General features: G+C 45.5%; 1 protein-coding gene across 1 annotated transcript in view; it reads right to left on the minus strand.

Moving 5' to 3' along the window:
• Positions 1 to 15,644, minus strand: part of ATP9A (ATPase phospholipid transporting 9A (putative)) — a 118,323-nt gene that overhangs the window by 41,216 nt on the left and 61,463 nt on the right. The window contains exons 12-14 of the mRNA XM_003787704.3: positions 13,723 to 13,865; positions 12,616 to 12,728; positions 4,270 to 4,482 (exon numbers count right to left, since the gene is read on the minus strand). Of these exons, the coding sequence (XP_003787752.1) occupies positions 4,270 to 4,482; positions 12,616 to 12,728; positions 13,723 to 13,865 (469 nt within the window). The remainder of the gene's footprint in view (positions 1 to 4,269; positions 4,483 to 12,615; positions 12,729 to 13,722; positions 13,866 to 15,644) is intronic.

Below are 15,644 nucleotides of genomic sequence, written 5' to 3' on the forward strand. Positions count from 1 at the left end.
CTACGCCAACTGGTAGGAATTACTTCAGCAGCTCCAAAGTCAAATGAATACTGGTTTCTGTTATGTATTCCATAAACTGACCTTGCCTCGACTAGCAATGCTTTATTGATATTGGATTTCAAAGGCACCATTCTAGAGCCAGCCAAGTCTATGTGGAATCCCACAGGGATTTGGAAACAGAACGACTTTCTGAAAGATTTCACTTGAACTAGATTCGGCCCCTTGTGTGTCTCCTGATGTACTGATAGAAATGCGTTCGTGCCCTGCAGGCTGCGTCCTCCCAAGTAGCTTAGACGTAAGATCGTAAGATCGTAACAGTGGCTACACCTCTAGTAAGATTATGGTTTACTTTTTTCTCATGTATGTTTTCACATGTTCTATGTATAGACATAAAGTAACTGCAATAAAAAATAATAAAGTTGTAAAGGAAAAAAAAAAGATAGGCCGGGTGGTGGCTCATGCCTATAATCCCAGCACTTTGGGAGGCCGAGGCAGGCGGATTGCTTGAGCTCAGGAGTTCAAGAAGAACCTGAGCAAGACTGAGACTGTCTCTAAAAAAATAGGTGGGTGTTGTGGTGGGCACCTGTAGTCCCAGCTCCTCGGGAGGCTGAGGCAAGAGAATCGCTTAAGCCTAAGAGTTTGAGGTTGTTGTGAGCTATGATGCCACAGCACTGTACCCAGGGCAACAGAGTGAGACTCAAAATAAAAAAAAAAAGAGCACCAAGGTAGCACTAGCCTCTGTGAAGACCCCCAAAGTAGCCGGGCCAGTGGTTCACCCCTGTAATTCTAGCACTCTGAGAGGACAAGGCAGGAGGATCACTTGAGCTCAGGAGTTCAAGACCAGCCTGAGCAGAAAGATCACCAGAGTTCAAGAGTTTGAGGTTGCTGAGAGGTACGATGATACCACAGCACTCTAGCCAGCATGGCAGAGTGTGATTCTGTCTCCAAAAAAAAAAGACACCCAAGGCAAATATATCTTTTTTCTTTATTCAGTCCTGTCTCAGAATCTTAGAAAAACAAAACAAATCTGATTCCAAGTGTAATTAACGGACAGAAGAGATAAAACACTATGTACTTTAAGAGGAGGAGGCGAGAAGCACAGGGCATTCCACGAAAGATTTATCCTCACAGAAAATCTTTGCACAGGCCTAAAACAAACCTATCAAAGCTCGGTGGAAACAGAGCTGTAGGGGACAGGCACTCAAGGCCTTCAGAAATGCAAAGGCCGGCTGGAGCCCCAGGCAGAAGTGCTTTCGGTCAATATCCAAAACTTGCCCAAATTTGCATGCCATCAAATACCCACAAGTTACCAGTTTACTGTCAGGATCTACAGCTACTCACACCTGTCATTCCACGGCATGGTATGCTCCTTCTTACGCCCATTCCTACGGGAAAAGCAAGACCCCAAGACTAAAAGGGAATGATGATAAACCTGGAAAGTTTTCAGCTGCCAACAGCGCAGTATGAGACGAGAAGTCAGCAGGATCGTCCAAACCACCCTTCTTTCCCACTCTCTTTCTGCACACAAGTCCCATCTCGGAAAACGACCAGGGGGTGCGACATTCTTCACTCCTGCAAAGCCTGGCTCCAATGTGAACCGTCACAGACAACTGGGTTTTACAGCTTGAACTGTTCCACCAATACCCAGCTGACTGGAAGGAAAAGCCACCCAGACGACAAATTCCACTGCCCCAAGAAAGGAGAAGCAGCAGGACAGGGAAGGTGACATTCAAGTGCCCTTTCATGGTGAACCTTTGGTAAAGATTCTCATTGTGCCGTCCCACAGCCACCCTCAGTCACGGGCTGAGTACTGAATACTTCCATTTTAGTCCCGTCTTCAAAACAGTTCACTCACTCAGAGAATCCCCCTTCTTCCCAAAATGAACAAAAAAATAACTGGAAATCATCAAAACATAGGGAGAAGAGTAAAAAGAAAAATTCTGGGAAGAACTCTGGTAACTGTTATCATGACCCTTAAAAATACTCATTGCAGGCTCGGCGCCTATAGCTCAACCGGCTAAGGCACCAGCCACGTACACCTAAGGTGGCGGGTTCGAATCCCCAGGCCAGACCCGCCAAACAACGACGGCTGCAACCAAAAAAAAATAGCCGGGCGTTGTGGCGGGCGCCTGTGGTCCCAGCTACTTGGGAGGTGGAGGCAAGAGACTCGCTTGAGCCCAGGAGTTGGAGGTTGCTGTGAGCTGTAATGCCAGGGCACTCTACCCAGGGGGACAGCTTGAGGCTCTGTCTCAAAAAAAAAAAAAATACTCATTGCAGCCAGATGTGGTGGTATGAGCCTTGTAGACCCAGCTACGTGGGAGGATCACGTGAGCCCAGGAGTTTGAGGACAGCCTGGGCAACATAGCAAGACCCTGTTTCTCTGAAACTGAAAAAAAAAAAAAAAAAATAGGGAAGAAGAAGAGAAAATACTCATTCAATATGGACTCACCACACCAGATTCATCATTCATTATGAAATATTTATAAAATATTCTCTGTGTGTTTGCTGCCTCTTTGTAAAATTTTGTGATGAATACTTTGTAAGCTGAGGTATATTTAGCTACGATTCCCTCTGTATGGGACATGCTGTATTTTCACACCGGGCCAGTTCTCTATCTACACATGTGCAGAGGACATTCCTATGATACAACCATCTAAGCAGAAAAGCACTCAGGAGCTTGTTCTAAGACAAACACCGAGAGCCGCCTGTGCTACCAGCCCCATGCTCTCCAACACAGCATCAAACTAATCCTTTCGGTTTTAGCAATAGAATATGCCTACATACAAACAGTTAAGTATGCGGTTTATTGGACATCATCAAAATTAAAACCTTTTGTGCTTCAGAGGACATCGTCAAAAAAGTAAGACGATAACCCTCAGAACGGGAGACAATATTTGCAAATTATACATCTGATAAGGAACCTGTATCTCGAATATATGACGGGCTCTCAACAAAACACAAATAACCCAGTTAAAACTGGGCAAAGGTTATAGATAAACATTTCCCCAAAGAAGATGATGCAAATGGCCAGTAAGCACATAAAAAAAAATGCTCAGCATTATTAGATGTCAGAAAAATGCAAATCCAAACCAAAAGCTACCCCTTCATACTCACAAGGATGTCCGGAATCATAAAGGACAGGTAATAACAAGCCCTGGCACAGATGAAGAGAAGGCAGATCCCTCACCCGCTGTGACAGAAGCGTTCACTGGTGAGGCCACTTGGGAAACAGCTGTTCCTCAAAAGGCAAACCACAGAGCAGTTACCAGACGCCCCTGCCACTTGCTCCTAGGTACACGCCCAAAAGAAGGAAAGCTGCACACCCACTCGGAAACTCATACACGAATCTTCACAGCAGCCTCGTCCATTAACAGCCAAAGAATGAAAACAACACAGATTAACTGCTGAATGGATAAGCAAATTGGAGAATATTCATAAGTGGAATATTATTCGGCCATAAAAAGGAACAAAATCTTGAAAACGTTATGCTAATTACAAGAGGCCCAGCACCAAGGGCCAATGGTTGTACGGTTCCAGTTGTACAGAACGCACATCACGGCAGATCTACAGAGACAGAAAGTTCAAGAATAGTGTTTGCTTAGGGCCGGGGGGGGGAAGAAAAAGAGATGGGTCTCGGGGGAAAAAAATGGTGTAGCCTTTCCTTTTGGAATGATGAGAATATTCTAAAATTGACTGCGGTGGTGGTTATATAACGCTGCAATTATACTAAAAAGGCCACTGAACTGTACACTTAAAATGGGTAGATGGTACAGAATTTAAATAATTTAAATTTAAGATGAAATTTAAATAAAACTTTTGCTTATATTTTTATGTTTAAATTTTATTTACATTTATAAAATTTAAATGTATTTAAAATCACAAAATTTTTAAAAATTTTGTAGAGTTTAAGTGGGACCTTGTGCTGGTCATCAGAGTTAAAAAGCAACAGTCTCACTCTGTCACCCTGGGTAGAGTGCTGTGACACCCCAGCTCAAAGAAACCTCAAACTCTTGGGCTCAGGCAATCCTCTTGCCTCAGCCTCCTGAGTAGCTGGGACTACAGGTGCCCATCATAGTGCCTGGCTGGTTTTTCTATTTTTGGTAGAGACAGGATCCTGCTCTTGCTCAGGCTGCAAAGCAACATCTCCTCTTACCAATGCAGAGTATATCTCAAGCCTATGACCACGCAGAGGAGGAGCAATTCCTTCTCGCATTTGAACGCTTGTTCCCTAGCAGCCCTGCATCACCTTGGCACCTGTCCCCAGCTTACCTCATCTGGGCTGGACGCCTGGTACACACGGCAGGAGTCCTCGTACTGCTTCTCGGCCTCCGCCTGGTCAGTCACACCATTGGACTCGTACACGGGAGTCACGTTGTGGCAGAGTGCAATGGCCTTCACCGCCTCGTGCACACGGCTGCTCATGGTCCGCCGGACCTTGGTGGTAATCGTGGGACCCTTCTGAGCCGGTGGGTCCTGGGATTGCTGCAGAAAGGAGAAATAAATAGTAGGGAAGGTGATCAGAGAAAGGGAGGGTCCGGGAAGCATGGAGGAACATGTTCCGTCTGCTGATCTCCCAGGTAACTCCTAGGTACACCTGTAGACACTGTGATAAACGGCGTGTGATCTTCAGGATTCAGATCACTGATGCTTGGGCGGGGGAAGTAAAGAGTAAAAGATTACAAGTCAATGAATGAGAGTGATTCTACCTGTGAACACAGTGACTCTGCCTTCCCTGGGGTACTGTTGGGGGCCTCCGCCAAGACGGGGACCTCACTGCAGTAAAGGGATCCCAGCAGGTCGGGGCAGGGCTTCCCCTCCTGGCCACTACAGCCTTGGAGGCAGGTCATTCTCTGCTGTGAGGGCTGTCCCGCACACTGTCAGGTGTTTGGCAGAGCCCCTGGAATAGATGCCTGCAGGACTCCCCCAGTTGTGATAAGAGATGTCACCAAATGTCCGGGGCGGGGACAAAACTCTCCTGGGTTTAGAACCACTGTTTTAAATGTACAACCTTCCTGGTTTACAATAGAAGGTAACTGCTTCAACTGTCACCCTGTTACAGAGGGGACAGTCACTAGTAACTAGCAGCCCAGGGCAGGCCAGCAAGGCCAGGTGATGACCTGGCTAGTGGGACTCCCAGCACTGCAATTAAGGTTGACTTTGAAGAGGAATGTTACCCGTGTTCACGTTTTGCCTTCCATGCTGGCTTCAGACCCCAGCTCTCGCCTAAGGAGCAGTTCCCCTGCCCCTCCTCTACCCCGTGAGCACATGGCCCAGCTCCCGAGACAACCATCACCGTCCCTGAAACCCTATTTTGAGCTGCTCCACTGGCCTTCCTCATTGCGAGCCACACTTCCACGTGACCCCGTGTATCACTCTCCTCACTGTCTAAACTTGGCGAGTTTACCTGCTGATTCTTTCTCTCATCTGAACAGAGAAACAGAGAGAGCTTGTTTGAGTCACTCACCATTATATTCCGTGCCCTGGGGCAGTGCCTGGCATATAATAGATAATTGCTGAATTAACAAATAAATTAAGAACTGAATATTCCTGAGCTGGTGGTGGACAGTCCTGAATTGACAGATGATTTTTTTTTCCTCATTTCCAAGAATAAATGTCCAATGAACCAACTTCAGTTCTAGATTTTAAATCACAGATTTGGATGATGGACGACCTCTAATAGTCTAACTACCTCCGCAGCTAACTGAATCCTGCAGCTAGAAATGTTTAGAGAGCTACTGGATTCTATGTTCCATTAAAAACATTTTTATCCGACAGAAGACAAGCGATCTGCTCCTTTAGAGTAAGCCGCATTTTATGCCCATGACACCCGGTTGCCCAAAATAGGGAACAGATGGGTTACGAGAAACAAGAAAATGACTTTCATTTAATTTTTAATACTATTTTTAGTAGTGGCATTAGACTCCTCAGGTAATTAGACAATTACTAAATTATTCTGGTTGCTGCAGGGACACACGGGGCTCTGGCTTCCTGCTCTGTTAACCCCTGGTGTCAAGAGCACACGAGTTTCACTTCCAGGCCAAAGGGCACTGCATGGTAACAATAATTAGAGTAATGAATCAGAACTCCGGTCTAAACGAATCATTATTTGCCAAGTGCTTTTAATTATAAAGAATTAAAAATTATAAAGAAGACCTGAAGATGGACAGAAAGGTTCTCTCTGTGGGAGAGACGAAATCAAGAACCTCTTCTTTTTCGAGTTCTGTCATTTATGGTCTAGCTGTGAACCTGTGTCTTCATTTTCTCCGGCATTCCTCAGCACCTGGACCAAATCATGACTGAACATCGGGGCCCATACCAAGACCTTTGACAATGTAATTGCTACAGTTAGCAAGTTTTAGTGACAGTGGCTTTGGATGAAAAAAAAAAAAAAAACCCAAGCTAAGGGCATCCATCACCAACTCCCCAATTTTACAAAGCGGCCCCGTGTCACGTCCACAGGAGTCAAACACTTCCACTAATATTCCTAAGTGAGCAACACAGAGCCATGGGATTGTGCATTCCAAATAAAACAATTCCTAAGACAAAACAGAGAACCATGGACACAGTTGAGATTTTTGTAAAGACCTCACTCTGAGATCAACAGATCACGTGATGGTGAATCCGAGGACAAGGATGACAGCCCAGACCAACATCACAGGCCAGGGACTTACTGTCTCCACATTTGTTTATTTCTCTCTGACAGTAACACTTGTCCCGAAAAGCTGTTTCAGGGAGGACAGGGAATAAGCATTGGTGCCAAAACTGCCTCCCTCAGTTGTCAAATAAAAGGCTCATTCGCACACCAAGTGGCAATCCACGTATGTCACTAAAGCGCTGAGACCCCCAGTGGCCTAGCGAGGGGGACGCCTGGTGCCAGCCCCGTCCTCAAGCATCCCCATGGTCCCCATATGGAAGAGTTTCACCTCGTACAGTGTTTATCTCTAACCTCCTCCCCATAGGCCCTTTAACCTACACACATTTCTTCTTACTTAAAAAATACCAGGGGAAAACAAAAACAGATGTGGCATCCACAGAGGCAGGTTATGACTCTTTCTGCCCTGGGGAGAAACCACCGGTCCTCTTATGGAGGGAGGGAGGGCAGAGCGTGAGGTCAGGAGTGACTTCTGTAACCAAGCCCAGGTCAGCGCTAGGAGAGGAACAAAGGCCTCCACACACAACGGCCGGCCTCGGACCAGGGGTGGGGGTCTCATACATAATGACTCAGAATCATTCACGGCATCCCAGCCAATAATGGAGACACCGAGACTCGTGAAAAAGAGACTTGCGCTTCTCATTAATGACCCACAGCAGGGCCAGTTCCCGACAAGCACTCCAGCCCATATTACAGGAAAGATTAATACAAAAATTAAATGGTGAGTCACCAGGAATACCAATTTTCTTTCTGAATGCAGTTAAAACTTCACCCCATCTAGGCATTCATCATATTCATGGATATTACAAATGGGCTGCTAGTGACAGAAATACGCTATTAAAAAGCAGGAGTTTCTGTTATGATAGCCTCACCCCCCAAAACAGTGCTAAGTTGATGACTAATTTAAAGGGCCACCACCACAGAGACAGGCTCCAAGCCATGACTTCCAAACAAACCAACGAAGTTACAGCTGATTAAGTACAAGTTGACTATTTAATAGTGGACGCCATCAGCCAACAAGGTCAACACATTTCAATTTATCCATAGGCCCCAAGTTTTCAACTCCTCGTTTGGTAAAACCTGGAGATTATTTTTAGTTGTCACGTGGAGGGTGGGGCACTCAGTGGTCTCTCCCGGAATGCTGCTAAGCATCCTTCATGCACAGGACAGCCCCCCACGACACAGAACGATCCACCCCTAATATGTCAATAATAGAACCCTGATATAAAGGTGAGAAGCCTGATTTAAGCCACTGAGTCTATAAATCAGGCCCAGGACTAGGGTGAGAACCTGAGGCCAAACTCTGCTAGTGCCGGGATAGATTCTGCTTTCACTTAAAATGTCAACGTTTTGTCCCTCGTGGACTTTTTACATTAGACTTTTCAAACTAACTGCATTAGAATATGATTTTCCTTGATTACTGAGTTCTTCTGGTAGCTCATCAAATTTGCTAGGGGAGTTCCTCATATGCCCAACCCTCCCAGGCTCTGATACAGAACCATTAACCCTGAGCTCCATCACTGACATGAATGAAAACTGAATCATCCTATCTGTTATTTGGCTATGACGGGGAACAAAGTACTTCTATACGCTACAGCCTGAAAGAACCATGAAAATATGCTAAGAGAACAAGGCCAAACATAAAAGGCTACATATTCCATAAATATGAAATGTCCAAAATAGGAAAATCCAGAAACAGAACGTAGATTAGTGGCTGCCAGGGTCTGGGATGCAAGAGAGTGAGGGTTCAAGCAATGTGGGCTTTCTTTTGGAGTAATGAAAATGGTGTGAAATTAGCAGCAATGGTTGTACGGGTCTGTGACTATACTAGAAAAAAATAATCGTGTAATTTTTAAAGAGCAAATTCTTTTTTTTTTTTTTTTTTTTTTTTTTGAGACAGAGCCTCAAGCTATCCCCCTGGGTAGAGTACCGTGGCATTACAGCTCACAGCAACCTCCAACTCCTGGGCTCAAGCGAGTCTCCTGCCTCCGCCTCCCAAGTAGCTGGGACCACAGGCGCCCACCACAACACCCGGCTATTTTTTGGTTTCAGACGTCATTGTTGTTTGGCGGGTCCGGGCTGGGGATTCGAACCCGCCACCTTAGGTGTACGTGGCTGGCGCCTTAGCCGGTTGAGCCACAGGCGCCGAGCCTAAAGAGCAAATTCTATTGGTGTTTGAATTATATTGCATTTTTTAAAAGGCACCAAAATAAAATAAAATTTAAAAGATACCCATAAATAAATAAGCCAGAGGGAAAATCCTCACATCTCCTTGGCCTGTTAATGGTTTTATCTCATCATGTGTTTGCCATTTTCTTCTCGTGTATTTGGCCTTGTATTCATAATCTGCCGTTTTCTTGCAAAAATCTCTTAAAACCACCTGCTCTCTTTATGAGGTCGGTTTAGTTAAATAACATCCTTAAAACAAGTCACCTGGATGCTTATGAACTGCAATCAACACTTGGACACTCCGAAAATAAATAACTGTCAAATTTCAGCTCCTTCTCCAAAACACTGCAAGGACCAGACCCAACAAACACTGATCTGATGTAGAAAGTGGGGCTCCCTGGGTCAACCTCAATACTGTAAGTAGGATTTAGACCCGGCATTAATTTTAGAGATGAAAATGAAATGGAAATAGATGCTCTGATCTTTTCTTCCCACGCTCCCTGGGCCATCTTGCAAGCTCTGCCTTGGAAAACCCAGATACAGACACCGAGGTTCTGAAAGAGAAGAGTGAATCTTAGCTTCCCAAAAGCTGTTCCCAAACTCTGCTGTACTTTGGAATCACCTGATTCACCTGTTAAAACTGCAGTGCTGGGCATGACTCCTGGAGCTTCTGGCTCTGGAGCAAATGGTCTGGCCCAGGAGTTCCAAACACTGTACTTGAAAATACACTGCTATAAATCTCATTATTAAGCTCTAAAGGCCGAAAGAGTGATTGCCATGGACACAGGAGATCTTGGGCTGGTGGGCACATTCTAAGAGATGAGGTAGCTTGGAAGGCTCCCTCAGCTTTGTAAATTTACTAAAAATCATTGAACTGTACATTTAACACAGCTCCATCTTATATGTAAATTACACCTCAAGGCTATTTTTTTTTTATTTCCTTGCTTATTTTTTAATTTTCTTGCTTTTTTTGGTTACTGTTAAGACAGAGTCCTACCCTATGCCCTGAGCAGAGTGCAGTGTCATAGCTCACTGCAACCTCAGACCCAGGCTGTGGGCATCCTGTTGCATTAGCCTCTGGAAGCCGCTGGGATTACAGGTGCTCGCAGCAGCGCCCGATTGAGTTTTTTTTTTAATGAGTCAGGGTCTCACTCTCCCTCAAGCAAGTCTGGAACTCAAGGCTGTTATAAAAAAAAAAATGTGGAAAAGCCTTCACATGTCTCATCACAAGGCAGCACGTGCTTACTGTAGGATTTTCAGACGTGGAGAAAGAGAGAGACGCACAGAACCTCACCGTTGTGGGTCTGTACCACAATTCTGAACTCGCCTCAGCCTGGAGGAGCCCTAACCCCATGTGACCCTTTGCTATGTTTGACTCAAGACCAGGAGGGGTACAACAATTTATGAGTTTCCCCTAAGGAAGTAGAATTCATAGTAAGAAATGTCATTTTCTGCCATTTAACGCTTTACAAAGAGTGTTATCTGCGCTAAACTAAAAAACAAACTATAAAAGTTGAAATAACAAATATCCTGAAATGGGATGGCTTCTGCAAATACCAGGAGCTCTTAAAAATACCACCCAAATGGGGAAGGGTGTGTCTCCTGCCGGGGGTACACACCACCCCCATGAAGCTGTCCAATATAGTCATCAACATGTCAGCACACCTGGGAAGGGTCTGAGAGGGAAACACATATTCCGCTGGGTGTCAGGAAGCAGGACAGTCAAACGACAGCCCCTCGGAAGCAGCCTGGAAGGCATAAGGGGCTGGCCTTAGAAATGAGGCAGCTCACCCCGTGCTAAAGGCTAGAGTGAGCGGGAGCAGAGGGTGACCACAGGAGTGGGAGGGGCGCAGGCCACGGCTGGAACACCAGCTGGACCCCACCAGGGAGCTGACACTGCCAGGGTGCTCCCATGCTTGGGAGGAGAGCAGGAAGAAGCAGGGAAACCACGGTGCGGGAATGGTACAGACCCTCGTCGATGAGGCTCTGCAGAGAAAGGCAAGGGAGAAGGTTGATTCTGCCAAGTGAGTGAGAAGGGATGAAGACAAAATGCCACAAGGGCAATTCAGGGGGAGCAGGTGCCATGGAAGGGGCAGTGGCTGAGGCTGGAGATGACGGGGTGGATGGACACGGCACGCGCTCGGACAGGGAGCAGTTTTAAGGGAGGAAGGAAGAACCTTGAGAGGGATCCTCAGATACAATCCTTATGAGCCACACACACCAATGCCAGGTGAGAAGGGACACCAAGCGGGCAGGTGTTCACAGTCCAAAGCTCCAGGTTGGGGTCATAACAGACAGACACGGAGCCATCAGCATCTCCAGGGTGATGGAAGCTGGGTGGGGTAGGAGAGGAACCCAAGGAGACACAGAATGGGGCCCAGCACCACCCACTGGAAACGCCAACCTGGAATTACCATGCAAAGGAAGATGGTCAAGACAGACGGAAGAAAAGGGGACTGTGTGGCCTTTCATCCCCGTATAGGGGAGCCCCTCTAACAGCCCTAGAGCACATCTTTGCAAAGGGGCCGTGGGCCCACGTAGAGACCAGGCATAATGCCTACCTACGACCTGGCAGGATGAGAAGGGCTTCGCTGCCGGTTATGGATGATGACACGAAGTGGATCAAATTAACTCCATTCAAAATCCACCCCCGCTGCCACGCGGCCCCCTGCTCTGTAATTTTTAGGAGACAGTCTGAAAATTAGATGTGCTCCTGGCCCACATTCTAGAAAATTAAATGTTGACTATAACCAACTCAGCAGGCATTCAGGGATTCTGCCTTTCACCTTTATACAGAGATATTTCCTTCCCCTTTTTAACTGGCTTTCTGCCTGTGGAATTGTTTGTTCATTTTGACAAATGTAAGCAAAACTATGGCCTCTCTTATTCTCCTGTTGACTCCAAACGCAGTTAACATGTAGCTGGTCTCATGTGGTCCACGCTAGCCCTGGTGTGCCTCAGAATGACCAAGGGGGTTGGCTGTTTCATCTTACCTTTAAAAGACAGAAGCCAGGCCCTGCCCTAGTCTTAATGAATCAGAATCTCTAGGGGCATCAGGCCTATATAAATGTCTCTTGTGTTTGGCCTATTGTGTTTTGAAATATCATCACCAGAATTCTGATGAGCAGCCGAGATGGAGAACCACCGTTCTGTTAGGATTACTAGGACACTTGCCAGTATTATCCTTCTCTGAAAAGTGACTGAGCCAATACGTAGTAAGTCATCTCTGCGCGTTAATTCCTTCCTCATGATTGCTGGCCCGAATGCAGATGAGACATTCAAGTTAATCAGTAACATCATGATTAGTTCACACGTGGACCATTCATTACTGCCGTTCTGGCTCGCAGCCAGGGAAAAAGGAAAAATAAACACATTCACAAACTTGAAGTATAACCAACCATGAGGTTCCTTCTGGAACCGGTTAATAGACAAATCATTTTCTGTCAGGTGCTTCCCAGTGCCCGTGTAGTTGCACTTCAGTAGTGCAGATTAACCCTGGAGATAAGGATGATGGGAAGAAACCCAGCTGCAATTTTATTCAAAACACAGTTAGTGGCTCCAGGGCTTTGGAACAGAGGTGCATGGGGGAAGGGGCAGAGACTGCTGAAAGCTAATGAGCTTCTCTTTGGAGTAGTGAATGTAAAACTGTGGTGATGGTTTCACAACTCTGTATACACTGAAAACCGAGCAACTGCCCACCTTAGTGGGTGACTCAATGGAGTTATGAATTATATCTCAATACAGGTCTTAAAAAAATGTAGAATTCTTTAGGGCATTGATACAGAAGCCCTCACCTGGGTGTAGATGCTGAAGATGTGGCTCTGAACTTCGTCCATGGAGTCGAGGCCATAGGCTACCGTTCCCAGATGGAGCCGTTTGAAAACCATCTCGTTCTGGGTCAGAGTGCCTGAAACACAGGACAGATGAGCCACGTGCCCACAGCCCAGGGCATTAATTGTCCTTAACAGGAAGGACAGCTGCCATGTTAAGAGAGTTTACACATTTGAGTGGGTCCTGCCCCTGCTGGGGGAGACGGGGCGGGGTCTCACCTGCCTAGAATCTTATTCCCCTTTCAGAAATGACATCCTAGGTTTCCAAGGTGAAATGACCAGGCCTATTCCCAAGGGCAGCCCAACAGAACTGTCAATCAGGGCATCTGACTCAAACCATTGGCCAAGAGGGTGCCACGTGACATATGCTAAGCCAATAAAATTCTATCTAGAAAGAATCTACAAATTGAGCAGGAAGACACAACCAGTGGCCAGGGCCCTACAGAGACTGTCCCGGGGCCTGATGCTGCCTTGTCCTGCATCTCTTCTCTCCTTCCAGAAATTCCTCTCCTTCCATCAGCTCTTCTCCTTCCAGAAACCTGGATTTGCTCTGACTTGGTGAGCCAGCCGGGATCTCTGCAATAGCATCCTTTCTCCTCACGGCCACTGAATAGTACAGCTGAAGCTGAAACAGGTCTCCCTGCTCCCACGCCTTGCCCTTCAGCGCTGGGATAACCTCACAGCTGAGCAGACAGATGGTTAAATTGTGCAGTAGTGTCGGGTGTGGGTGTGAGATCAGGACTCAAGGCCAGGCTGCCTGAGTTAAAGGCTGCTTTGGCCCCAGCATGCCGGTGATGAGTCCCTTTTGCTCTCTGTGTCACATTTCCTCACCTGCAAGGTTAGGGTGGGGACTGGATGAGGGGCTGCATAGGAACACCCCAGGACAGTGCTTTGCACACAGTCCTATATAAGAGAATGCTGCTCTTATTATCAGCCCATCACCAAACAATCAGTCTTCATCAAAAAAGAAAACGAACAGCATGCATCCCTCATTTGTCCAGAGAGAGAATCCAAGAGTTTTGGGCATCTTCTCCCATCCAGAATCCTAAGAGGCCCCAGGAAGCAGCTCACCTGTCTTGTCTGTGAGTAAGTAAGAAATCCTGCCCAGCTGCTCGGGAATCGTGCTGGAACGAACCACAGTCCCGGGGATTTTTGAATCCCTTCGAATCACCCAGCTGTATACAATCTTGCCCATGTCCAGGTTCACACGCAAACTAGTCAGAAAACCAGAGTGAAAATGTTTCTGTGAGGTTCCTCGTGTCTCTTCGTATCAACAACGTGAATGTAGATACCGGTGGCATCTGGACTCGCTCCCTACAGATGCTGAACCCACAGATTTAGCAAGAGCCAACACCATCATCAAATAGGGCACCAACTAAACAAATCATTACTTTCACAAAGGCTCTTGTTATGGGCTGAATCACTTAAAATACACAAAGGGTAGTTGTTTCAATCTTTTTTAAATTTTTTTTCTTGAGGCAGTATTTTGCTCTATCCCCTGGGCTTAAGTCCAATGACATTATAATAGCTCACTGCAGCCTCCAACTCCTGGACTCAAGCGATCCTCCTGCCTCAGCCTCCTGGGACTATAGGCACATGCCACCACCCTCAGCTAATTTTTTTTAATTTTTTTTAAAAGATGGGGCCTCACTGTGTTGCTCGGGCTGGTCTCCAACTCCTGGCCTCAAGTGATCCTTCCATCTCAGACTCCCAAAGTATTGGCATTACAGGCATGAGCCACCACAGCCAGACTTACCTTTTTTTTAAATTACTTGTCTGTAAGCTAATGTATTTTTTATGCTATATTCATTTCTTAAATTGTGATAAAATACACATAAGATAAAATTTTTAACCAGTCTTAAGTATATTTATATTGTTATTGAGCCATCATCATCATTTATCTATAGAATCTTTTCATCTTCACAAACTGAAATTAAACAATACATTCACAAACATTAAACAATAACTCCCCAATCCCTCTCCCCTACCCCGGCCTCTGCAGCCCCTGGGAATTACCTGCCCCTGCCCTTCTGACGTTATAGCCACTCTCTTGGCTTTTGCATATGTCTCTATGAACTTGACCTCTGGATACAGGATATAAGAAGAAACAGACATTTGCCCTTTGTCTCGCTCATTTCACTCAGCAAAATATTCTCAAGGCTCACCTATATCATAAAATGGGTCAGAATGTCCTTCCTTCTTAAGGCTGAATAATATTCCACAGTATGTATTATATCCACTTTTTAAATGTTATGTTATTGCAAAAAATAAACAGAAGTCTTCAAACTGATCACCCTATAAACAAATCAAATTGTTTGTCGTTTTACTGCCTGACCCTACACCATATGAGGGGTTGATTCACTAATTTCCAATCTTCTTACAGATGCACTCTAAAGTCTATTTCACTTAGCATCAGAACATGAACACTTGTTTTGCTAGCAAAAAAGTGGACTTATTCTCAGAAGCCACCATCTAGAGCCTGCTGACAAGGGTACAATCCCTCTGGGTTCTTCCTGCCATTATACCAAAAGCCACAATCTCTATCCTCAGAAAAAGACAAGTTTGAACCAGGATAGCATAAACATGCAAAAATGCAAGATCAAATACATGACACAATAATCCAGAGTAAGGGGGATTAAAAGCACTGGAAGTTTCAGGAGAAAGAGACACAAAGTATTTTAAATATTTACTTATCATTTACCATGGGGAAAAAGTAAAAGCAAGTATCTAACAGTATGAGAAAAAATAGATCATTAGACCTGGACATTAAAACAGAGCAGCTCTGCAGAATGATGGGGCACAAGCGTATGTAAAGTGAAAAGCTATTCGTAACATACAGCTCTGATTGTTTAAAAATGCAGATTTGATGTGGCTCAGAATCCCCTTTTCCTAAAATAGAAAGCAGTCTAGAAAAAAATAGATCCCAAAATATTCCCAGTGATGATCACTCAGTAGTGAGATTACAGGTGATTTTTTTCTTTTTTTTTTTTTTT

This window comes from Otolemur garnettii, unplaced genomic scaffold, assembly GCF_000181295.1.
Source record: "Otolemur garnettii isolate 467f Iridium unplaced genomic scaffold, OtoGar3 scaffold00023, whole genome shotgun sequence".
In the NCBI taxonomy this organism is placed as follows: Eukaryota; Metazoa; Chordata; class Mammalia; order Primates; family Galagidae; genus Otolemur; species Otolemur garnettii.